The sequence below is a fragment of the Macaca fascicularis genome, chromosome 9, assembly GCF_037993035.2.
Source record: "Macaca fascicularis isolate 582-1 chromosome 9, T2T-MFA8v1.1".
Classification (NCBI taxonomy): Eukaryota; Metazoa; Chordata; class Mammalia; order Primates; family Cercopithecidae; genus Macaca; species Macaca fascicularis.
The window spans coordinates 101,669,472-101,696,367 of NC_088383.1; the positions used below are offsets into that span (position 1 = coordinate 101,669,472).

Consider the following 26,896-nt stretch of genomic DNA (forward strand, 5'->3'; position numbering starts at 1 on the left):
CAGGAGGTTGAGGCTGCAGTAGGTCATGATTGTGCCATTGCCCTGTAACCTGAGTGACAGAGCAATACCCTGTCTCAAAAAAAAAAAAAAAAAAAAAAAAAATCACAGCATAAACAGTGAATTTATTTTCCTGGTCTGTTAGTTTTTACTGTTTTTGAGGAAAGCATTATTTTTATATGGAAATGGTATGAGATAGATATGAAATTTACATGAATTGTTAAGGTTGGAGACTTCAAAGAAAGTTTATACTTATTGCAGCAGGCTCTCTCCCAGTTTATGAGTTCCATCTAATGCTTTGGTTGGAAAATGTGAAAAAAATTACATTACAATATGTATATAGAGATATACGTAGGGTCCTGTGAGGCGACAGAGTCGGGGTTGATTCACTATAGCTACCATTGTAGTTTTTATGGTTTTCAGACACATAAACAATGCTTTTTGTAAACTTGGAGGCCCATAGGAGGAGTCATATGACTGTAGAAAAATCTGGAAAAAAGGTGTTGTCTATCCATATTGTAGAGGGAAAGCAAAGTGTGTACTCATTCTGTACTTTGAAATTCTAAGTTTAAAGGGTAATCTACGTGGTTAAAAACCCTTTTGGTGACACTGTATTATATTGGCAAAGATTAATTTATTGAATAATTGCATTCCTTTCTATAAAACAATTGCATTTGATAGAAAGGATGAAATGAATCAAGATGCTTTGCTATGTTTATTTCTGGCTGTATTATAATTCACTCCTACTGCTGTAAGCATGTGACATTTTTCTTTCTTTGTGGATTTGGTATAAACTTTTGTTTATAGTGAGTTTAACACAAGTGTGTTATTTTGTTTGGTATGTTGTGTGTTGAGTCAAAAATCAATGAATCTCACACTCAACTTTCTCTCTCAAATAACTAAAGTCTAAAGTACCAGTTCTATTTCAGGGAAGAAACATTAGTAATTTCTGGATAGGATAATTGTTAGTAGGCTAATGTCTCAGTTATATGTGTTAGCATATACAAGTGTTCCAGGTTCAGTGTAATACATCTATATATGTGTGTGTGTGTGTGTATATATGTGTATATATGATAAAACGTTCAGTATATAAGGAAATTAAAATGTTTTTATATACTTGAAGTATTTAACATTTTATTTGAAAATATTAGCCTAACTCAAGGTGTAGAAGTGTAATGAATTTGTAATATACTCTTTCCTGCTTTGATTATTTTCATCTCTCAAAATATTTTCTTTTCATGTTGAAAGCTAAAATGTTACATTTTTTAATGCAGTGCTAGAAATGTACAGTAAGCTGAAAGAACAGATGAGTGCCAAAAGGTGAGTTGGTTTTTTTTCTTATTGTTTTAAATAAGAATTTTTTTCTGTTATTGAAAGGACAGATACATTTACTATAAATCATAGTGAATCATGAGTTTTGCTGTCTACATTACCCTAACCTTTGTACTTAAAATTCGTGCATCAGGATAATCCACTAAAACAAATCTTAGCCTTTTATTAGTGAATCATTGTCCTTTATAAATGATATAAATGATTAGTAATGTTGATCAAGGACAAATAGCTGAACAGGAATGAAAATATTGATTAACTTACCAACATACTAATATTGCATGTAACTAAGGGCTAGGTGCATATTGTGGAAGGAAAAGAGTGTAGGCAGTTATATTTTGACAATCTGGGTGAATGTAGTAGGTCACATTCTGTTTTATAACTCAAATGCATATATGACAGATGAAAAAGAAAGTAAAGTAGTTTATTGATTGCCATAGGAGCATTGGATATAGTGATGTTTAAAATATTTTAAAGACAAACAATTTTGGCCAGGTATTATGGCTCATGCTTGTAATCCCAGCACTTTGGGAGTCTGAGGCAGGAGGATCACTTGAACCCAGGAGTTTGAGACTAGCCTGGGCAATATAGGGAGACCTCATTTTGCCCCCAACCCCCTACAAAAAGAAAAGAAAAAAATCAAACGATTCAGAAGTAACATAGAAAAAACAATAAATGAGACAGTTTGGACTAGGGAAAAAATGATTTCTTCTTGGTTAGTAACTACTTAATTATCAGAACACATCATATACAGACCTATAGTAAAAACGTGTGTGTGTTCTGCTTCATGGTGCTACATGTTGAATTTCATTAGGCTTTACCAGTTAGTGCAATTTAGTAGAATGATTTTTTCACTATAATAAACAAGCCAAAAACTATTCTGAAAGTCTTATTTTCTTCACATATGTATTAATAATATATTCTCTTTTTAAATCAGTGTTATATATCCTCACATTTTAAAGATCCAAATAGTTGCTCTATGTGTTTGCTGCAAAACAACAACAACAAAAAACAGATATCACCTTTCCTATTTCCCATTCACCATTCCTTCTTTATAGGAGCAAAAACTTCTGCCTCTTTTAATGGATTATTTTGGTATTTACATTTATGTCTTTAAATAACTAACTTTTAATTATTACCATATTATTTTCCAGTTTGGGGCATTATTGGTTTTTCAGTAATATAATCTAATATTTATACTCACATTTCCTCGACTATCCCCAAAATGTCTTAGGTCTTTTTCCCTTCCTGAAAACATTGATTGGTATCTGTTCTTTTGTCCCTTTTAATCTAGAACAGTCCTCCTGTTCTTTGTTTTTTTCAATGGAAGACTCCAGGTCAGTTCTCTTGTAGACCAGGGCATTTTGGATTTATCTAGTTGTTTCTTCATGTTTAAATTCAGGTTAAAAGGTTTTGGCAAGAGTATGACGTAAGTGATACCTCACATTGCATGACATCAGGAGGCTTATAAAGTCATGTTGTCCTTAGGTTATGCTAAATTTGATCATTTGGTTAAGGGGAAGTCTACCAGTTGTCTTTTGAAAAAGTACATTTTTCTCTTTGCAATTAATAAGTAATCTGTGGGCCCTCTTTCCTAACAGCTTTTCATCCAGTAGTTTTATCATTCTTGCCTTAATCCGTTATTATATTGGATTTACAAGATGTTGATTTAAAAAATGCTATTATTTCTTTAACATTTATTAACTGGCTTTTTTATATATAGAGAAGAGCTTTTTATTCCCCACCACCACCTTTTTTCTTTTTTTCCTGATTATTGTTGTGAACTTATGCATTTTAAAAATAAATATAATTTATTATTGTCATTATTCATTTTGATGCACAAATTGTTTCAAATTTAACAAGAGAAACCCCTCAAGCCAGTTCCTGTGTCTCTGTCTTTGAGTATTTTTGTGTTTATCATACAGTAAGATGTTCGAAGCTCTCATTGTGCTTTTTTTTTTTTTTTGCCTCAGATCTGGAAGCAGCCATTCTCCAGGGTACCCTAGCTCCTTTTAGTGTTAATGGTATTTAGAAACTAAGATGTATAGGTTGGGAGCAGTGGCTCACACCTGTAATCTCAGCACTTTGGGAGGCTAAGGCAGGCAGATCGCTTAAGCTCAAGAGTTTGAGACCAGCCTGGCCAACATGGTAAATCCCCATCTCTACTGAAAAACAAACAAAAATAGCTGGGCATGGTGGCGTGTGCCTGTGGTCCTAGCTACTAGGGGGTTGTAGGGGTTGGGTGCTGAGGCAGGAGGATCTCTTGAGACAGGGAGGCAGTTGCAGTGAGCTGAGATTGAGCCACTGTACCCCAGCCTGGGTGACAGCGAAACCCTGTCTCAAAAGAAAAACAAAAACAAAAACAAGAAACTAAGATGTATGTGTGTGACTTATTACACACACACATACACACACACACACACACACACAGTTTGAAGTTGTCAGTTTGTGACCTACCTTTTCTCTCTTTTAGAACCTTCTCTTTGTCCTCTGTGGTCTATCATTTCCTGATGATGTGCTTTGATGTGGGTCTATTTACCTTCTTTGTGGTGGGTACTTAGTGAGCCTTCTTTTAATCTGGAAATTATCCTTTAATCTCATAATATCCTTAAGCATTAGGAAGTTTTTTTGAATTATTTTTTTCTTCTGTCTTCTTGATTATTTCTCTAGGATATTAATAGTTCAGTCTTCTAGATGGGTTCTCTAATTTTCTTATCTCTTTTTTGACATTTTAAAATCTCTTGGTCTGCTTGCTCTTTTTTCTATGAGATTATTTCATCTTTACCTTCCAAAGGTGGTGCTGATTTTTAAAAATTTCTGCTAATTTTTAATTTCTAGGAGCTCTTTTTTGATCTTCAATTTTTTTTTTCAGGTAGCCTCTTGTGTTTGCTTTTTAGAGATTCTTGGAGTTGTAGACTTATGACTTGTGCATTTTTGTTTATGTTATACTAAAATAAACATACCTGTGTAGCCACCAGGTTTAAGATGTTGAATGTTATTGCCGCCCAAAAGCTTTCTTACACTTCCTCACAGTCACCACCACCAAAACAAGATACAGAATACTTCCGTTACCCCCACAGTTTGCTCATTCCTCTTTCCAATTTCTCCTCCCGTCTCTAGAAATAACCACTTTCTGAGTTTTAGCATCATAGATTAGTTTTGTTTGTCTTTAGAACTGATTTAAATGGAATCTTCTTCACTCCTGATAATGTTTTTAAAATTCATCTGTGGTTGCAAATTTCTTTTTATTGTTAGAATTTGTTTATGTATCCATTAGTTGCTATTTGGGTGGTTTCAGGTTTGCAGGTATTATGAATAAGACTGCCGTGAAACTAAGGTACGAGTCTTTTTTGTAGGGATTTGTTTATATTTCCATTTAGTAGATATATAGGAGTAGAATTGCTCAGTGATAGCATAAATGAATGCTATACTTTTTAAGAAACCGTTAAATACTTTTCTATTTAAAATATGATTTGAAAAATAGACTTTAAAAATATAATTTAAAAAATAATTATTCCGAGATCAGACGAGATCGGGCGCGTTCAAAAAAAAAAAAAAAAAAAAAAAAAAAAAAATTATTCTAGTAGTACCATTTATACTTCCATTAGCAATGTACTAATAAAAGAATTTCATTTGCTCCACATCCTTGCAAATTAGTTTGTTCTAGTTGAGCCATTTTGGTAAGTATAAAATAGTATCTCATTGTTTCAATTTGCATTTTCCTGATGACTGATTGTTTATAGATCAAACAGATTTATTTATTTATTTTACCACCAGTGAAATCAGAGGTAGAAAAATCATGGGTTTAGACTGTAGAAAGAAAGGATTTAGGTTAGACACAATGCAGGGCATCTAGATGATAAAGGTTTGGGAATGTTGAATTTCAGTGGCAAGAAAATCTTTGGAATTGGCTTCTCTAGAGATCTTTAAGTATCATAAGTGCGTTTTTATTTGGTATTTGGCTGTTTGTATGTTTTCTTTTGTGAAGTGTTTGTTCACATCTTTTGCTTATACTTTTTATTTAATAGATTTTATTTTTTAGAGCAGTTTTAGGTTTACAGAAATATTAAACACAAAGTACAGAGTTCCCATATACTTTTCTCTTCTTTCCAAGCAGTTTTTCGTTGTTAATGTCTTGCATTAATATGGCATATTTGGCCGGGCGCGGTGGCTCACGCCTGTAATCCCAGCACTTTGGGAGGCCGAGATGGGCGGATCATGAGGTCAGGAGATCGAGACCATCCTGGCTAACACGGTGAAACCCTGTCTCTACTAAAAATACATTTAAAAAAATGAGCCGGGCATAGTGGTGCACGCCTGTAGTCCCAGCTACACGGGAGGCTGAGGCAGGAGAATGGTGTGAACCCGGGAAGCGGAACTTGCAGTGAGTGGAGATAACACCACTGCACTCCAGCCTGGGCGACAGAGCAAGTCTCCGTCTCAAAAAAAAAAAAAAAAAAAAAAAATATGGCATATTTACTGTAACTAATGAACCAATATTGATACGTAAGTATTTGCCAAAGTCCATAGTTTCATAGTTTTACAGTAGAGTTCACTCTGTGTTGTACAGTTCTGTGGATTTTGGCAGACATATATCATGTATCCATTACAGTATTATACAGAATTGTTTCACTGCCTGAAAAATTTCCTGTGTTCCCTGTCTTTCCCCATCCTTCCCAGCTGTGAACCCCTGCCAATTACTGAACTTTGTACTGTTTCTATAGTTTTATCTTTTCCAGAATGTCAGATAGTTGAAATAACACAATATATATATAACATGTTCAGACTGGCTTATTTCACTTGGCAATATGCATTTAAGGTTCCTCTATGTCCTTTCGTGACTTGATAACATTTCTTTTTTAATCACTGAATAATATTACATTGTATGGATGAACCATAGTTTATCCATTCACCTACTGAAGGACATCTTGGTTGCTTCCAAGTTTTGGCAATTGTAAATAAAGCTGCCATAAACATTTGTGTGCAGGTTTTATGGACGTAAATTTTCAATTAATGTCGGTAAATACCTGGGGATGCGATTGCTGGATCATATGGCAAGAGTATGTTTAGTTTTGTAAGAATCTGCCAAACTGTCTTCAGAAGTGGCTGTACTGTTTTGCACTCCCACCAGAATGAATGAGAGTTTCTGTTGCTCCATGTCCTCCTCAGGATTTAGTGTTGTCATTGTTTCGGATTTTGCCTGTTCTAATAGATGTGTAATGACATCTCGTTGTTACTTTAATTTGTAATTAGCTAATGACATACGATGTTGAGCATCTTCTCACATGTATGTCTTCTTTGGCGAGGTGTCCAAGTCTTCTGATCACTTTTTAATTTGGTGGCTTATTTTTGGACTGTTGAGTTTTAAGTGTTCTTTTTATATTTTGGATACAAGTCCTTGATTCAATTTGTGTTTTGAAAGTATTTTCTCTCAGTCTGTGGCTTGTTTTTTCATTTTCTTAACAGTGTCTTTAAAGAGTAGAAAGTTGGCCGGGCGCGGTGGCTCAAGCCTGTAATCCCAGCACTTTGGGAGGCCGAGGTGGGTGGATCACGAGGTCAGGAGATCGAGACCATCCTGGCTAACATGGTGAAACCCCGTCTCTACTAAAAATACAAAAAACTAGCTGGGCGTGGTGGCGGGCGCCTGTAGTCCCAGCTACTCGGAGGCTGAGGCGGGAGAATGGCGTGAACCCGGGAGGTGGAGCTTGCAGTGAGCCGAGATTGGGCCACTGCACTCCAGCCTGGGCCACACAGTGAGACTCCGTCTCAAAAAAAAAAAAATAAATAAAGAGTAGAAAGTTTTAGTTTTAATGAAATTAAATCAGAAAAGTCCAATTTAGCTTTTTTCTTTCCCTCATGGATTGTGCTTTGGTGTTTCTAAAAACTAATTGCCAAACCCAAAGTCATCTAAAATTTCCCTTGTGTTATCTTCTAGAGTCTGAGAGTTTTATGTTTTACATTTAGGTCTGTGATCCCTTTTGAATTAATTTTTATAAAAAGTGAAGGTCACTGTTTACATTTATTTGTTTACTTTTTTGCATGTGAATGTCCAGTTATTCCAGCAGCATTTGTTGAAAGAACTACTCTTTTTCCATTGAATTTCCTCAGTTAACTGTATTTGTGTATTTCTGTGCTTTCTGTTTCATTTTATTGACCTGCTTGTTAATCCTTTTGCCTTTACCATACAATCTTTAATATTGTAACTTTACACAGTATTAAGTCTTGAAGTTGGATAGTGTCATCTATCCTTCAACTTTGTTCTTCAATATTGTGTGGCTATTCTGGGTCTTTTGCCTGTCTATATAAACTTCAGAATCACGTTGTTGATGTTCACAAAGTAAGTTACTGGGGTTTTGATTGGGATTGCATTGAATCTGTAGATCAAGTTGGGAAGAACTGGTATCTTGATGATACTGAGTCTTCCTATTCATTAATATGGAATATCTTTCAATTTATTTAGATTTTCTTTAATTACTTCTATCAGAGTTGGTATTAGTTCCAGAAAATTTTTTGTTGAAGATTTTTACATAGATAGATTTCATGTTACCTGCAGAGACTTTTGTTTCTTTTTTCAGTCTTATTGCCTCTTTTTTCTTGTCTTATTTCACTAGCTAGTAACTCCACATAGTCCAATGTTGACTAGGAATGGTGAGAGGGAACATCTTTGCCTTGTTCTTAATCTCATGGGGGAAAAGCATCTTGTTTCCCACCATTAAGTATGGTACTAGTTTTGTATAATTTCCGTTTCTTTAAATTTGTTAAGGCATGTTTTGTGGCCCAGAATGTATCTGTCTTGATGTTCCATGTGAGTTTGAGAAGAATGTGTATTTTGTAGTTGTTGGATGAAGTATTCTATCAGTGTCAATTAGATCCAGTTGATTGATGGTACTGTTCAGTTCAACTATGTCCTTATTGAATTTCTACCTGCTGGATCTGTCAATTTTTGTTAGAGGCTTGCTGAGGTCTGCACTTGTAATAGTGTATTTATTTATTTTCCTTTACAGTTCTCTTAGTTTTTGCTTCACATATTTTGATGCTCTGTTGTCAGTTACATACACAATAAGGATTGTTATGTCTTCTTGGAGAATTGACCATTTTATCATTATGTAATGTTCTTTATCCCTAATAATTTTCCTTGCTCTGAAATCTGTTTCATCTTAATATAGCTGATCTACCTTTCTTTTGATTAGTGTCAGTATGGTATATCTTTCTCTATCCCTTTGTTTTTTATCTCTTTGTGTCTGTACATTTGAAGTGATTCAGACATTATATAGTTGTGTCTTATTTTTTTCCACTTAGAATTTAATAAAAATTTTGTACTTTTTCATGTATCTTGTAAATTTTTTTGTATGCAGGACATTGTATTTAAAAAGAATAGAAGAGACTGAAGTAACCAATTCCATGGTAGGACAAACTCTGGTGAAATGTATATGCTCAAGGGAAGGCAAATGAAGTAAGAACAGTGGCATAATTTGTACTTTGTAGGCCAGAGAATCATTAGAGTACTCACATGTTCTCCATTTAGTGATGACACGTACATTTTTTGAAGTATCTTGTATTTATAAAAACAGACACCTTGTCAGAGGTTTAATATATAGGGAAATTTGGTCTACTGTTGTTTATTTTTAAAAATCAGAGACTTAACATTCCAATTATAAGGACATCATTACCTTATAATAAAAGACTTTACAAATAGGGTAATAATTTGTTTTAAAATAATTTATAAGGTCAATTCCATTATATATTGTTGAATAGGGTATGCACTTATAGAACTGGAAGTGTAGATCTATAACTGGATGGAAATGTGGCCAAATGCTGATGAGTTAATTACAACAATGATAGCGTCAGATCATAGGTGCTTTTTATATTCCCCTTTTAGGTTTTGTATTTTTCTGGTGGTTATGGATTACTGTTATAATTTTGTGAAAACAGCGTTAAGTGTATCTAAAGGAGAAATGGTAATCTATTGTGGTGTCATTTTTGCTAGTATTTAGAAACAGATAAAACATAGGAGATTTGTGGCTAAATTTTAGAAAGGATCCAGGGCCTGGTCTCTGACTTCTGCTTTCTGTCTAAGATGATAAACTTTCCATATATCTTCACCGGAATTTTCCCAGAAAGCAGAGTCTGAGGTAAAAATAATATATTTTACTACTTTTTTAGGGAGTATAATCCTAGGGAAGTTCCCTGAATCCTAGTTTTAGGGAAAGGGAAATGAGACAGGAAATCAGTTGAGAGAGCAAATATGAGGGTGAGTTATTGAGTTATTTAAATACCTTTAGGGAGGGTTGTATATGTTTTTGCAAATCACAACCTTCCCTTCAAGAAGAGGAAAGGAGACCTTATCTCTGACTTGCTTTTCTTATTGGTTAAGAGTTCAACCCCCTGACATTAACTCTCCACATTTCTGGGTTGTGTGTATGTGGGTGCTAGGTAAGTCTTATGACCTCTCATGCCTCTGATGATGTCTCATGGGAGAACCAAGATGGGAGGCACAGTTGTGCTATGAAGTAAGTTGACTGTGTCTGTGGTATGTTGCAAAAACTACTGGTAATATTTTTCATTTATTCTACACCACTTAGGATTTTGAAATCCTATTTTGAAATGTATTTTGAAATACATTATCGACATTAGCATGAATTTTCAGAAACCATACCTGTTGTAGAGAGAATACTTTTGAAATATACCTAGTTCATATAAAATCAGGAAATTAGTCCAGGATCAGGTAGTGTGGTTTGACTGTTGATTGATCTGTTGCATCTAAAATGTTATGGGTTATACTGAAAATACCTAATTCATTATTTCACTTCATCTAAGCCTTTAATATCTCAGGCATTATCAAAATTATTGTAATGACAGCTCTCCCACCCATACCACCACCTAAATATTTTAGTTTCTGACCAAATGTATATTTTGTTTATATTATAAGCATGCTAATGTTTACCAAGATAAAATTTAGATGGTCTAATTTTTAAATTAGTGGTAATATTTTGTGACAATTTGCAGAATATACTCTGTCTTTGAGAGTATATGCCAGAAAACTAATTGGTATTTTAAAACAGCTTTTGAATATAACGTCTTTTTTGTTTTGTTTTGTTTTTTCTTTTTTGAAAAAGTTTCTTACTCTGTCACCCAGGCTGGAATGCAGTTGCATGATCTCACTGCAACTGCTACCTCCCGGATTCAAATGATTCTCATGCCTCAGCCTCCTGAGTAGCTGGGATTACAGGTGTGCACTGCCATGCCCGGCTAATTTTTGCATTTTTAGTAGAGACAGGATTTCACAACGTTAGCCAGGCTGGTCTTGAATTCCTGATCTCAGGTGACCCGCCCGCCTTAGCCTCCCAAAGTGCTGGGATTACAGGTGTGAGCCACCACGCCCGGTGGGTCTTTTCAACTTAACTTTGTTTTCACTTATGTCTCATAGTTTCTGTCAACTTAGTTTTGATTTTTTTGTACATTAATTAATGCCTTTTCCCAATTTTAATGTCATCCAATTCAATAGAAAGATATAGAATACTATGTAATTAATTTTTAAAGTTCTTCTACCTAACTCTCAAATAGATTTTTGGTGGTGAATATTATTGTAGGAAACTGACAGTTTGGTAAGGTCTCAGTCCTGCTACCAATTAGTATGGTATCTTGGCCAAATTATATACTCTTTTTCTGTATTTCAGGTTTCTCATCTATAGAATGCTACTTGTAATATCTGCCATAGAAGTGTACCTCATAGAAGTCTAAAGAGAACTAAATTATGTATATGAAAATATATGTCAATTTATCTAGGGCAAAGGCTATACTAATTGCTGCATACCCAGCATGTCACACTGTGAAATAGTAGCCCCCAAAGCCCGAAAAATATTCAGTAAATATTTGTTGAATTGAAAAAGCACTCTACCAGTGTGGATTTTTACCTGTTTTGTGTGTGTGTGTGTGTGTGTGTGTGTGTGAGATACTTAACAGTATTTCTAATTGCCTTAAATAGTAGTATGACATTTTTTAAAAAGTTGAATAAATTTTTTTAAAATTAGAATTATATTCAAGTTATGTACTTTTTTGTATGGTGAATCCATGTGGACGGATATTAGGATGGGAGACAGAATACAAAATCATATAGCAAATCACTAAATGTTGTAATTCAGAAATTTGAAACAATTATACATATTCATTTAAGGTATTGAGATGACTATGATAATGCTTTTGATGTTATAGATTCAGATGAAGTGAAATAAGGAAGTTTTACATTAATGTATGCCATGAACTTTGAGCCTGTGGCTTGTTTATGTGGTTTAGAGTTTGTCCTTGACAAATAGATGTAAATATTAATTTTACTTAGTTTAACTATGACTAGGTCCTTTTTAATGAATAATCAGTGTAAGACTGATTATTTAGACTTACTTGTGAATTTATTGTGATAAGAACTTTTTATAGAGTTTTCTTTTTAACTTCTCACAGGTACTATTCTGCCCTAAAAACTATGGAACAATTAGAGAATGTGTACTTTCCCTGGGTTAGTCAATACCGGTTTTGTCAGCTCATGATAGAAAATCTTCCCAAACTCCGTGAGGATATTAAAGAAATCTCCATGTCTGATCTCAAAGACTTTTTGGAAAGCATTCGAAAACACTCTGACAAAATAGGTGAAACAGCGATGAAACAGGTGAGATTAAAAATAATTTTGATTTAATATTATTTAGTAATACAGAATCTGGAAAATATCCAAAGTTTACTTTTTTTTTCTTTTTTTTTTTTTTTTACTTCTTTAACTTACATAAAATGCTTAGTTTTGTTTTACCTTTTTCTTTTCTGGTTATTGTTTAGAAAGGATTCTATCAGTGTTTTGTTTGGCTTCACAGTTACTCCTTTTTTAAGTAAAATCAGTCTAACTTAAATTCTTTAGTTACCACCTGAACTGTCAGCATTCTTCTTCATATATGTGGTGTTATATTATCCTTTATCACCAGCCAAATGTGGTATAGAATTAGCTAAACAGTGGCAGCCACAGAGGCAAGTGGGAGCCTTTTTACGCTAAGATTCTAAACTGTTCTGTATTTAAAACAAATTAAAAGTATTAACCATGAATTGAAAACTATTATAGTTCAATAATGAACGGACAAACAATGGGAAAAGCCTCAGCAGTTATGAAGTTAATATATCTACCTTTTGAGTCAGCAGTTCCACTGCTAGGTGTTTATCAGTGAGAAACAGAAAACATGGCCTCATGATATTCATAGCATCTTTGTTCACAGTTAGCCCCAAACTGGAAACAGCCCAAATGGCTATCAGAAGGAGAATGGATACATAAATTGTGGTATATTCATACAATGGAGTACTACCTAGCAATAAAAATGAATGAATTACTGATAATGCAACAACATGTATAAATCTCACAGATATGTTGAGCTACAGAAATTGAATGCAAAAAGGCACCAATTGTGTGATTCCATTTTTATGCCATTCGAAAGCAGGTAAAACTAAGATGAAAAAAATCAGAACAGTGGTTACCTCTGGGTGGGGAAATTGCCTAGGAAAGGACACAAGGGGACTTTCTGGGGAGATGGAAATGTTTTATACCATGATAAAAATGTATTTGTCAAACTTGTACAGATCTTAGCTATATATTTCAATGTATATATATCCTACTTAAAAAAAACTATAAACAATAATAAACTATAAATAGAAAACTATAAAAAATAATTTGGGGCCGGGCGGGGTGGCTCACGCCTGTAATCCCAGCACTTTGGGAGGCCGAGTCGGGCGCATCACGACGTCAGGAGATCAAGACCATCCTGCCTAACGTGGTGAAATCCCATCTCTACTAAAAATACAAAATAAATTAGCCGGGTGTGGTGGCGGTTGCCTGTCGTCCTAGCTACTCGGGAGGCTGAGGCAGAAGAATGGTGGGAACCCCGGGAGGTGGAGCTTGCAGTGAGCTGAGATCATGCCACTGCACTCCAGACTGGGTGACAGAGTGAGACTCTGTCTCAAAATAATAATAATAATAATAATTTGGAGTATATATGGAGTGAGTGGATAAAGGTATAGATGAAACAAGAATGTAAAAATATTAGTTGAAGATAAATGATGGGAGTTCATGATATTAATCTGTTTGAAATTTTTAATAATAAGTTTAAAAAATTAAATTTTCTAAGAGCTGTTAAAACTCATAATTATAATGTCATAGAAATAAAACAATGCCCAACACCATTTCTTCTTTTTGTCTTTACAGTGCACACTCTTATATGATTTCTAATGCTTGATTTTTTTCCCCCCAAATATTACAAACTACTTTGGAAACTCCTCAGTTTTTCTTACCAATTGCCTCTGGTCAGTGAGGATCTTCCCCATTGGAGAGGTCCTCACCATTGTATTCTTCCCTTCAATATTACAGTGTTTTCAATACTATTTCTCCTACCTCTGGCCAAGGAAATCTGTGCATGCCATGGGGGTTAAAAACACAACCACTTGGTAAATTTCTTCAGTATGAGAATGCAAACAGTTTAAAGTTCATATTCCATTATAGATTTTAATTACAAGTGTCAATATTAAACTTGTCTTCTTTGACTTGTTTTTCATAGACCAGTTTTGGATTCTTTCCACTTAGGGAGTCCATCAAATCATGGACCCTAGGATTTAAGATTTACAATAATTTATTTCTGGGAGAGAATAGACTTTCTTGGTCCACTATTATTATTTCCTCATAAAAGTCATCAAGCTCCCGATCATTGCAGTTTAAACAGACATTTCATACAGAAACTTTTCTTAGCATCTCTCTGTGGGGATGTTTTTCCTTATAGTTTCTTCTTTCGGAAATAACTTCCACAGAGTTGAGAAGTTAGAGAGTTTTCCTTCTAGTGAGAGTTAGACTTCTCAAGATTTGATAAGAAAAATTGTATTTTGTTATGTCTTGGTATCCCTTCAGGCCACCTTTCAACTTGTGGGTTTCTCTCTCTCTCTCTCTCTCTCTCTCTCTCTCTCTCTCTCTCTCTCTCTCTCTCTCTGTGTGTGTGTGTGTGTGTGTGTGTGTGTGTGTGTGTGTGTGTATGAGAAGCCTCCTGAAGTCTCTCATCAGCTCTGCTCAGTTTGGCAGAGTCACAGTTTAGTTCTGGAATCTTATAGGTGGCATGAGTGTAAAGCTCATACTTTGCAAAGAGCTCCCTCCTTTGGGTGCACTCTGTATCCTGTGCTTAATTCCATGATCTTATATCCCTTTTATGGATGGATGGACTTATGTATTCACTTAAATATCTTATAGCTACCCCAAACCCAGCATTTCTAAAACTAAACCCATTCTCTTTTTCCTAAATCTATTTTTCTTACATTTGCTATCTCAGATAGTAGTGTCTCCTGTTTCCACAATCCAGTAACTGGGGAGTATTTTAAACTTTTCAGGAGTATTGGTACTATTTATGTTATTTGTTGCTAAGTCCTACTTAGTAACTATCACTTCTGCTTCTAAATACCTGTAGATTCTGTTTCCCCCCTACATAACTGAACTGTTATATAGAATCATTTGTTTTCCTTATCTGTATCTGTATGTTCTTTTCCTTTTGGTTACTGTCCTAAAATGCAAACAAGACCACACCACTTCATCTTAAGTGATTCCCTGTTACCTTTTACTTAAGTCCAAGTTCCTCAGTCTCATCTTGCTACTTGTCTCCCTTCTATGGTCTAGCAGTATCTGCTGTCTTAAGATTTTGGAATATACTAGCTGTTCACCAAGAATGTCTTCCATTCTTTCACATTGCTCAGTCAGATGAATTCCTGCTTTTTCCTCCCAAAAGCCGGCTTGAGCATCACCTTGTCTGTGAAATCTTCTGCTATCACCCATTACACTGCTGCCAGTGAGAGATGGTCACTTCATCCGTAGTGTGTATACCATTGTACTTTTTACACTACAATTGGTTTTTTTATGTTCTTAACTAGACTGTGAATTTTTTAAGTGAAGGATTTTGCCCTGCTTATTTTTGCCTTCCTGGGATCTAGCTATTATGCCTAACATGAGTGGCACAAAAAAGTTATTTTTGAAAATTAGTTTAGAGCTGAGTTTTAGATTGTCTAGGGAGAATTTTAAAAATTCTAATATGAGAGATGAATCCACTCTTGTCTAATGTTTAATTAGCAATAGATATCTAAAATTTATATTGGATAAGTTAACATTTTCCATATGATGTTCTCTGGCACACATTTTAATATTGCTCTCTAGGGCCGGGGTTCCTAGCCCCCCAGCCGCAGACTGGTACCTGTCTGTGGCCTGTTAGTAACCAGGCCACACAGCAGGAGGTGAGTGGCTTGCTAAAGAGGATTACTGCCTGAGCTCCGCCTCCTGTCAGATCAGCGGCATTCGATTCTCATAGAAGCGCGAACCCTATTGTGAACTGTGCATGCGAGGCATCTAGGTTGTGCGCTCCTTATGAGAATCGAATGCCTGATCATCTGAGGTGGAACAGTTTCATCTGAAACCATCCCCCCACAAGAGAAGGCTGGGGACCACTGCTCTAGGGAGAACAAAGGGACTAAATAGTCACATAAATTTTGGAAACCTAGGTTAAATAAAGTTAAACAGATTTATTTACTTATGAGTTGTAAATCTCCTAGAAGGAGGATGTAATATGTAATATTTATATAACTCATTTGAGCTTAGAACCCTTTTTTCAAGGAACATGTGTTTTTACTGTGTGAATGGTTAATTTTGTGCATAACATAATTTGGAAACAGTACTCTAAATAAATGATTTTATACTCTGAGGACCGAAAATCATTGACAAAGTTAGTTTGGGCACAGAGGGTAAAGGAATACACAGGAGTGATAATAATTTTCTCCAGTACGAGCCTCTGGGGGGCAGCCAGGATCAAAGTCTAGGTAAGAGAGGAGCCAGATTACTGCAACTTGCATGGTCTGATAACCTAAGAGTAGAGAAGGGCTGATATGCAGTTACATATGCCTTAGAGAGAACTCACCTAAAAGAGCCAACGCATGACCTTTCTATGTGCTGACAGAACAGAATAGCAACAATCTGACTCATCAAAGCAGAGAGAATGTCTCGCAGTGTGTAAGGAAATTAAAATCCTGGAATTAAGTTTATATTTTTTTCTATTTCTGGTAAAGAAGTTCTGATAGGGAAGTATTACTAAAATGCCTAAAAATATGAGGGTTCTCAACTTTTTATTCTGTGTAAATGTTGTTTTTTGTCAATGATCAGTTGTGAGATAACAGCTTCTGCATTCTTAGTCTTCCCAAACTGGGCATTTTCAGTGGGAAGTAAAATAAGCTTGCCACCTGATGTTATAGTTCCTTCTGTGAGGTTAATGGCTAATTCAGGAAGTTGAGAGTATGGCCAAAGAGTGTTGGCCAGTCTTCCTTGCCAACACACAATATGCTAACTGAGGAAAATACATAGTTCTACATAATTTTAAGACTGTTTAAAAAGGAAGAGAAGCTGGGTGTGGTGGGTCACGCCTGTAGTCCTAGCACTTTGGGAGGCCGGGGCAGGTGGATTGCTTGAGTCAGGGGTTTGAGACCAGCCTGGGCAACATGGCAAAACCCCATTTTACAAAAAAAATACAAAAACAAAAACAAAAGCACAAACATTAGCTGGGTGTGGTGGTGTATGCCTGTAGTCCCAACTCCTCTGGAGGTTGAGGTAGGAGGATCACCGAAGCCTGGGGAGGTTGAGGCTGCAGTGAGCTGTGATGGTGCCACTATACTCCAACCTGGATGACAGAGTGAGACCCTGTTTTTTTTTGTTTGTTTGTTTTTGTTTTTGTTTTTGTTTTAAAAAGGAAGTGAGAAGACAAAAATCATGAATGAGAAAGGGGACATCACTATAGATTCTATAGCTACGGACATTAAAAAGATAAAAAACAACTATGAACAAATTTTTTGAACCAATTTTGACCATAATCAGTTTTGAAATAATCTGAATTTTTGTCTCTTCAAAATAGGCACAGCATCAGAAAACCTTCAGTGTTTCTCTGCAGAAACAAAATAAAATGAAATTTGGGAAGAATATGTATATAAATCATGATAGGATTCCAGAGGAAAGGAATGAAACTGTGTTGAAACATTCACTTGAAGAAGAGGATGAGAATGAAGAGGAGGTGATGGGTTTCTTTCTTTCTTTTCTATTATTAGATAATTTTTTTTCTTTTGGATTGTCATGTACATTTGTGTGATTCAATCTTCCCATATGCAAAATGAATTTATGTTGTGAAAGTTGTCAGAGTCAAAATGGAATCACGTGTGTCAAACTTTGACAAAATAGAGGCTGAGAAGACTGTGAAGGGAGGGCTGTCATGGGCGATTTGCCTGGTATCAGGAACTATTACAATAAATTTTTTGAAATCATAGCTTACTGCATCAGCCTTGCAAAGACAGCTAGCCACTTATATGTGAACAATTATCTGTTTCAAAACAGGCCAGGCACAGTGGCTCACACTAGTAATCCCAGCACTTTGGGAAGTCGAGGTGGGTGGATCACTTGAGGCAGGAGTTCAAGACCAGCCTGGCCAACATGGTGAAACTCTGTTTCTACTAAAAATATAAAAATTAGCTGGCCATGGTACTGGGCACCTCTACTCCCAGCTACTTGGGAAGCTGAGACACGAGAACTGCTTGAACCCAGGAGGCGGAGGTTGCAGTAAGCCAACATTGTGCCACTGTACTCCAGCCTGGAAGACAGAGTGAGATTGTATCTCAAAAAAAAGACAAAAAACAAACAACTATCTCACAAGGTCAATCCAAAACTGTAAGGGCCTAACCATAACTCCAAAATTACAAGTCCTTTCTAGGAACTAGTGACACTCACCAGTGAACTTTCTTTCAAAACAATTTGCATAACAATCTGTTTCCCCAATAAAACCCTAACCTTCTTTGTTCTCCAGACATGCCAGAGACCACCCTGGTCTATGCATGTCCTGGATTGTAATCCTATTTTTTTGTTTATTCTCAAATAAATTTTTTTGCTTGGAAATTTGTCTCTATATATTTTTATTTCAAGTTGACAAAGTCAATCAGACTGTACTGAGCTATTAGGGCAATGGAGTCATCTGAAATGTTAGGCTAGATAATTTACAGATAAACACGATATATTGTAGATTATATTTGTAAATCTCTGGTAGTGGAATCTGTAGTAAAAGTGTAAATCTAATTTTTTTGTTTTGAGACGGGGTCTTGCTCTGTCACCCAGGCTGGAGTGCAGTGGCACAACCTCAGCTCACTGCAACCTCTGCCTCCTGGATTCAAGCAATTCTTCTGCCTCAGCCTCTCAAGTAGCTGGGATTACAGGCGTGCGCCACCACGCCTGGCTGGCTAATTTTTGTATTTTTAGTAGAGATGGGGTTTCACCATGCTGGCCAGGCTGGTCTCGAACTCCCGGCCTGGTGATCCATCCACCTTGGCTTCCCAAAGTGCTGGGATTACAGGTGTGGGCCACTGTGCCCAAATCTAATTATTTTTATAGCGATTACTTATATTTGAATTACCTGTTGTCAGATTTTTGTCGTAATGTCTTGTCATTTGACCTAATTCTGGATAGTCTACCTTTTTAAAAAGTTGGTGCTGAAATACTACAAAATAACTCTAACACGATTAAAGTCTTTTAATGAATAAAAAGTCCTAGTAAGTCTAGAAACCTTAAAATTATCCTTAAATATTTTCTTTCTTTCAACTTCTATATCCAAATTCATTCTCTCATTCTTTTTTTTTTTTTAAGAGATAGTGCTCACTCTGTTGCCCATGAGTGCAGTGGTGTAGTCATAGCTCACTACAGCCTGCAACTTCTGGGTCCAAGTGTTCCTCCCACTTCAGTCTCCCTAGTAGCTGGGGCTACAAGCATGCCATCACCATGCCTGGCTAATTAAAAAAAAAAAATTCTTATAGAGACAGAGGTCTCACTGTGTTACCAAGGCTGGTCTTGAACTCAAATTATCTTGGCCTCAAATTATCCTCTCACTCAGCCTCCCAAAGTGCTGAGATTACAGGTGTGAGCCACCATGCCCGGCATCCTATTGCTTTTGAAAGTTTTTTCTACAGGGCCTGATGCCGTGGCTCGTGCCTGTAATGCTAGGACTTTGGGAGGCCGAGGTGGGCGGATCGTTTGAGCCAGGAGTTCGAGACCTGCCTGGCCAACATGGTGAAACCCCTTTCCTACAAAAAAATACAAAAAAAATGCCAGGTGTAGTGCCTGTATTCCCAGCTACTTGGGAGGCTGAGGTGGGAGAATCACTGAGCCTTGGGAGGTTGAGGATGCAGTGAGCTGTGATCATGTCACTACACACCAGCCTGGGTGACAGAGTGAGACCCCCATTCCAAAAAAATAAATTATCTCCACAAAATCTTCTGTTGAACTTACCTTTTATCATCTTCTTCAAATTTTTTTTTTTTTTTAAATTTAGCTACTGTCATAGGAACCTAGTTATTCCCAATTAATTTATAAGTTTTGCCTTGCCAATGATATTTTAAATTCTTTTTCTAAGGACATAATTGGGATACAGTAAGAACTTTTAGTTGAACCATATGACTGTGTTCATGACTGCATTTGTGAATGGATGAACAGCTGAGTGTTTACTATGTGCATTTCTTTCTTTCTTTCTTTCTTTTTTTTTTTTTTTTTGAGACAGGGTCTTACTCTGTCACCCAGGCTGGAGTGCAGTTGGCATAATCATGACTTACTGTAACCTCAAACTCTCGTGTTCAAATGCTTCTCCTGCTTCAGCCTCCCAAGTAGTTGGAACTACAGGCACATTCCTGTATATACTATATCCAGCTAATTTTTTTGTATTTTTTTATAGAGATGGGAAACTGCTGTGTTTCCCAGGCTGGTCTTGAACTCCTGGCTTCAAGTGGTCCTTCTACTTTGGCCTCTTAAAGTGCTGGGGTTATAGGTGTGAGCCACCACACCCAGCCACTATGTACATTTCTGCTGTATATCTGAGGATGGGGTGATACATATATACATATTCACACAAATATATTACATATATATTACATATATACATATATACATATTCACACAAATATATGTAATATATATGTAATATATTTGTGTGAATATGTATGCATGTATGTGTATGTGTGTTTGTATGTATATATATGCATATGTAGTGAATGTCTGCTATTGTACTGAATACAGACAAATGAACAGCATTAAACAGTTAAATGCCTTCCTAATGTGGAATTAGTATGTCCTGATTAGTCCCTTGAAATTATTACTAGGTTTTTTGTCCCTTTAAATTAAATAAATATTTTTGACATCTGCTTTTTTGTTCTTAATATTCAGAGGACCTCTGTGTTATTTTCTCCTTTGAGGTTCAGAATGTTGAAAAAAGACCATTTAGTCTTCTTACTTCAATTTTCCCCTTCCTGTTCTGTATATCTTTCCTGCTGAGAGCATCACCATCATGCCTTATCCCCAGACCTGTACTCTTAGAGGAGCTTGGTTGTTTCCCTGTTCTCTCAGATCTGTTTTACTACTATACTGCACTTCATTTTGTTTTTATCATTTTTCCTAATAAGCAGTATTATATTAAAAATAATTTAAGTTCACCCTGGAGATTCACGTGAGTACAAATGTGTTCCTTTAAAAAGGGTTTATGTATTTCTCAAGTTTGAGAAACTTTATAGTACTACATTTCATCAATTATAAGCCTTATTTTTTCATATAACATTTTGGAATATAGGACACATCTTAAAGTTGATGGTGTTATAGTTTTAAGTGGTAGTGTTTTTTTCTTTCTTAGCGGTCCGTAAAATAATACTGATAGTGTCTTTAATTCAGTGCAATAATGACCGATCATATGATATAGCTGCATAAGAACAGGAACTTTGTCTATAGCTAAATCAAAAAATCTATGTCTCATTTTTACCCAGAACAGTAATGAGGTATCTAGTTATCCATAGCAATTTTCTGTTAATCTGTCATACATATTAAAAATATGCAATTTCTCTCCTTTGTTATCTTAAATTGAAAACAGTCAACAGTGATAATAAACATACTACAAAGAATAAACTGCTGAAGAAATGCCAAAACAAAATAAAGAAGATTTTGTGTTTATAGTATATGCTTTCTATGGGGGAATTGAATAAATATTCTAACACAAAGTTCATTAATCTTTTCGCCTGTCTTTAACTTTACATTATCTAATGGTGGTCTAATGATTTGACCTGTAATTTTTTTTAAAATGGTTTAATTTTCAGGTCTTAACTGTTCAGGATCTTGTTGATTTTTCACCTGTTTATCGATGTTTGCACATTTATTCTGTTTTGGTAAGTATGTTTTATATTTATGTATATATAGCTTTATATTATTTAAAAGGCATATATGTATTTTAGGCCTTAAAAATTGATCATATGCTGAAAATCTTCACATAATTATTTGTGAAATATCCACTGTGTGTAAGGCACTTATATTTTTTGTTTACTTATCATAGTGTAATTTCAAGTGATATACCACTTCATGTCTATTTTAAGAACCTTGTAATAGTATACTTCCATTTCTCCCTATTGCGTTTGTGCTGTTGTTGCATCACAGTCCTTATAAGTTACTTCTATGTGTGTATTCCATACTACATTGCTCTTATTTTTTATTTAATGTTCCTTTTTTAAAATAACTGCTTTATTGAGATCTAATGCACATACCAAAAAACCCTTTTGGAGTATACAATTCAGTGGTTTTAGCATATTCACAAGGATGCGCAACCATTACCACTACCTAATTCCAGAAATACTCATTACCCACCCCCCAACCACTCCCTAAAACACCAAAAATGTGTATCTGGCTGTTATTAGGTGGTGTGTTCTATAGATATCTCTTAGGTGTAGTTGATTTATAGGGTTGTTCACGTCTTTTACTTCCTTGTTCGTCTTCTACCTGTTCTGTTATTGAAAGTAGAAGTATTGGAGTCTTCAACTATAACTGTCGAATTGTCCATTTTTTCTTTCAGTTTTGCCAGTTTTTTTATTCATGTATTTTTAGGGCCTTGTTGGCAGGTGAATATATGTTTATAATTGTTATGTCTTCCTGATGGATTGACCTTTTAAAAAATATAATAAAATATCTTTCTTCATAATGTTTTTTGTCTTAAGGTCTGTTTGGCTTTAATTAGTATAGCCACTCCAGCTTTCTTTTGAGCACTCTTGGCATAGCATGTTTTTCTCCATCCTTTTACTTTCAATCTCTTTGTATCTTTGAATCTAAAGTGTGTCTCCTGTAGGTAACACATAGTTCAGGCTGTTTTTTTCAAATCCAGTCTGCTGATCTCTGCCTTTCAATTGGAGTGTTTAATTCATTTACATTTAACATAATTACTGATAAGGTAGGATTTATGTCTGCTATGATATTCGCCATTTGTTTTAACATGTCTTTTTTTTTTTTTGAGACAGAGTCTCGCTCTGTCGCCCAGGCTGGAGTGCAGTGGCCGGATCTCAGCTCACTGCAAGCTCCGCCTCCCGGGTTTACGCCATTCTCCTGCCTCAGCCTCCCGAGTAGCTGGGACTACAGGCGCCCGCCACCTCGCCCAGCTAGTTTTTTGTATTTTTTAGTAGAGACGGGGTTTCACGGGGTTAGCCAGGATGGTCTCGATCTCCTGACCTCATGATCCGCCCATCTCGGCCTCCCAAAGTGCTGGGATTACAGGCTTGAGCCACCGCGCCCGGCAACATGTCTTATATCTTTTTTGTTCCTTTATTCCTCCATTAGTACCCTCTTGTGCATTAAATAGATATTTTCTTATGTACCATTTCACTTCCTTTGTCATTTCCCGTTTTTTTTTTTTTTTTTTTTTTTTTTTTGTGATAGAGTTTTGCTCTTGTTGCCCAGGGTGGAGTCTAATGGCATGATCTCAAGCTCACTGCAACCTCCGCTTCCTGGGTTCAAGTGATTCTCCTGCCTCAGCCTCCCGAGTAGCTGGGTTTACAGGTACCCACCACCATGGCCAGCTAATTTTTTGTATTTTTTTTAGTAGAGATGGGGTTTCATCTTGTTGGCCAGGCTGATCTCAAACTCCTGACCTTAGGCGATCCACCGGTCTCAGCCTCCCAAAGTGCTGGGATTACAGGTGAAAGCCACCTAGCCTGGCCTATTTTTTTAGTATTTGCCCTGAGGATTGCAATTAACATCTTACTTTAAAACAATTTAGTTATATTAATACCCTCTTCTTTGTGCTACTGTTTTTTCTTTTCTTTTTGTTTCTTTTCAGACAGGGTCTTGCTCTGTCACCCAAGATGGAGTGCAGTGGCATGATCACAACTCACTGCAGCCTTGACCTCTTTGGGCTCAAGTGATTCTCTCACTTGTGTCTCCCAAGTAGCTGGGACTACAGGCTCATGCCACCATCCTTGGCTAATGTTTGTATTTTTTGTAGAGGTGGAGTTTACAGTATGGTCTTACTGTTTTATGCTATAAATTTAATAAACTTTCATTAGCATGATAACTTCTGGCTGGTATTTATGACCAAAAATTATTTGGTAAAGCTAATTTCTTTTTTTGAGGCAGAGTCTCGCTCTGTTGCCCAGGCTGGAATGCAGTGGCGCAATCTTGGCTTACTGCAACCTTTGCCTCCTGGGTTCAAGCGATTCTACTGCCTTAGCTTCTCAAGTAGCTGGAATTACAGGTGCCCGCCACCAAGCCTCACTAATTTTTGTATTTTTGGTAGAGACAGGGTCTCGAACTTCTGACCTCAGGTGATCTGCCCACCTCGGCCTCCCAAAGTGCTGGGATTACAGACATGAGCCACCGTGGCCAGCCACTAATTTCTTAGTATTATTACAAGTCCTCCTCCTTCTACTCATTATTCCAGTTCTCCCATTTCCCAGCATTATAGCATTGGGAAAATTACTTCTCTTATTTGAGTTCCTCATTTGCAAAATATGGTTAACAATTTCTAAGGCTATGTTGGGTATTAGAGTCAATATAAATGATAAAAGTGCTTGGTATAGGACCCGGTATAAAATAGCAGGCAGTAAATGTTAAAGGGGTTATTATAAAAGGGTTACATTAATATGTATGATTCCAAGGACTGTTGACTATAAGTCTGTTTTAGCCAAAAAAGCTCTATGTCCCAAATCCTAAGGTATCCTACTCTATTTGACAAAATATGAGTATTCCATGAAAGGAAAATAGGTATAATCTCAAAACAAGGGATTCTCTTTGGAAAATGCTACACACAATATTCACAATGTAGCTTATTGTAGCTTATTATTTTTCAGACTTTGAGAAGTCCTAAGAGCTTATCTGACTTTTCTTAGCTGGCTGTGTCCTAAACTTTGAGTTTAGGGATCATTTTTCTTAGAATACTGAATATTGAATGAGTTAATTTCCTAATTATCTGATGAATACTGAATATAGTGTGCAAATTGCTGCCCTAGGAGTTTTTAAGGGTATATGAAGGCTTTCCAAGGGGCCCTGGGCTAGAAACTTTAGGGAAATAAATTTTAGGTCCATAGCTTTCTTTCTAAAAATGATCTGTTTGGGAACCCCAACCTGTCTTCACAATAGTTCTTCTCTTACTATTGGTGCTCTGCTCAGATTCTTTTCGGTCCCTTTTCAGCTAGAAGCTACCCCACATCAGATTACCAGGGTTGAGATTAATCAGTTACGGTTTGTGGATATGGTGTTTGAAAGCCTAGATTCCTTGCCTAGATTAGGACAACACTGAGGTATAACTTATGCTCTAAAGTTGCAGTGTGGAATCAGGCACCCAATTTTTTTTACCTGAGATGGTACCCTTGGTTGGTTTCCTCTTGTTCCTTTTACTTTCTTCACTTCTTGAAAAGTTTCCTTCTTGAACATTTTTTTAGTTTATCATTGATCTCAGATTCTATTTCTAGGACAGCTACCTAAGATACTGACCATATTAGTTATCAATTGCTGAATGACACACTACCTTAAAACAACAAACAGTATTATTTCACAGGGTTAGCAGTCAAGGAGTGGCTTAGCTAGGTGGTTCTGGCTACAGGTCTCTTATGAGATTCTAGTCAAGATGTCAGTGAAGACTGCTGTCATCTGAAGACTTAACAGGGACTGGAGGATTTGCCTCTATGATGGCTGTTGGTAGAAGGCCTCAGTTCCTTGCCACATGGGTTGTCTACCAGGCTGCTTGAAAGTCCTCATGACATGGCAGCTGGCTTCCCCCAGAGGGAGTCATCCAGGAGAGAAACCAAGATGGAAGCCATAATTCCTTTCATAACACAATCTCAGAAGTGACATATCATTACTTCTGCTTTATCCTATTCGTCACATAGATTAACTCAGGTGCATTGTGGGAGAGGACCACACAAGGGTATGAATACCATGAGGTGGGGATCTTTGGAGGCCATTTTGAAGGCTACCATGTTTACTTTATAAATGAAAATGATACCCTTCACTGATACTCAGTACTACCATGGTGCATTGTCTTGAGGTGTAAAAACTTCCAGGGTGCCAAATAAAGGAGAAGTCTCCTTTAATTCTTAATCAAGGAACTATATTAGGAGTTCCTTCCTTTCCGTTTTTGCACAAATTTCTGTTAAGGGTAAAATCATGTTAGAAACAGTATATTTTGTCCTGTGGTAGGATATTCTGAATTTAGATCTTAGTAGGGAGTAATGACATAGGTAGGAATAATGATAGTTTCCTTTTAATGACCTATTCTTTTTCCCCGTAGCTATTGACAGCAAGTATATTGCTTTTAAGAGAGCGTCCCTGTGAGAGTACAGCAAAGAGAACACAGAGAATTTTGAATGCTAAAGCTATGTCCTATGTGTTTAAATGTAAACAATGATTTTGGCCAATCTTAATACTCTTCCTTAGGATGTATCATTTGCTGTAAAGAAAAACACCTTTAAACAGCCAAATGACATGGGTTAGTAAAGCTGTATCTTTTAAACATGAATGGAGTGTTTTCTGGGGCTGCCAAAAATTGAGTTATACTGGCTAACCTTATTTTTTCATATTTATGTACATTATGATTCATTGAAGAGGGTAAAACTGTTTAGCTATCATAAGTCTAAGTCCAATTGTTTAATGTTTTCTAAGTCATATTTAGAGTAAACCCTGGCTATTCATTTTTAGCAGCATATACTATTCTCTTTTGTTAAACACCGAGAAAAAGCATGATCATCATATCTAATGAAATTAATGGAGTCATGCCTGATTTTATTGTTTGATTTATTGATTAGTAGGAATGCATTTTATTTATGTATTTGTATTTATTTTAGTAGCTTTAGGGGTACAAGTGGTTTTTGGTTATGTGGATGAGTTGTATAGTAATGAAGTCTAGGCTTTTAGTGTACTTGTCACCTGAATAGTGTACATTGTACCCAGTAGGTGATTTTTTTTCATCCTTCACCCCACTTCTGAATCTCCAGTGTTCATTATAGCACCCCACATGCTCCTGTATACCCATAGCTTAGCTCTCACTGATAAGTGAGAGCATGCAGTATTTGGTTTTCTGTTCCTGAGTTCCTTCACTTAGGATAATGGTCTCTAGTTCCATGCAAGTTGCTCCAAAAAACATTATTTTATTCTTTTTTATATCCCTGATTTTTATACTTGGTTGTATTTGATTATTTCCAAAAGTTGAACAACAGA

At 36.1% G+C, this 26,896-nt stretch overlaps 1 protein-coding gene across 10 annotated transcripts in view; it reads left to right on the plus strand.

Moving 5' to 3' along the window:
• Positions 1-26,896, plus strand: part of EXOC6 (exocyst complex component 6) — a 216,714-nt gene that overhangs the window by 54,826 nt on the left and 134,992 nt on the right. For all 10 annotated transcript variants that reach the window (XR_012417949.1, XM_045361197.3, XM_005565957.4 and 7 more), the window contains 4 exons: positions 1,272-1,317; positions 11,782-11,986; positions 17,271-17,426; positions 21,523-21,591. Coding sequence is in view for 9 of the 10 variants with exons in the window: in XM_045361197.3 (XP_045217132.1) it covers positions 1,272-1,317; positions 11,782-11,986; positions 17,271-17,426; positions 21,523-21,591 (476 nt within the window). In the remaining variant the exon portion in view is untranslated. The remainder of the gene's footprint in view (positions 1-1,271; positions 1,318-11,781; positions 11,987-17,270; positions 17,427-21,522; positions 21,592-26,896) is intronic.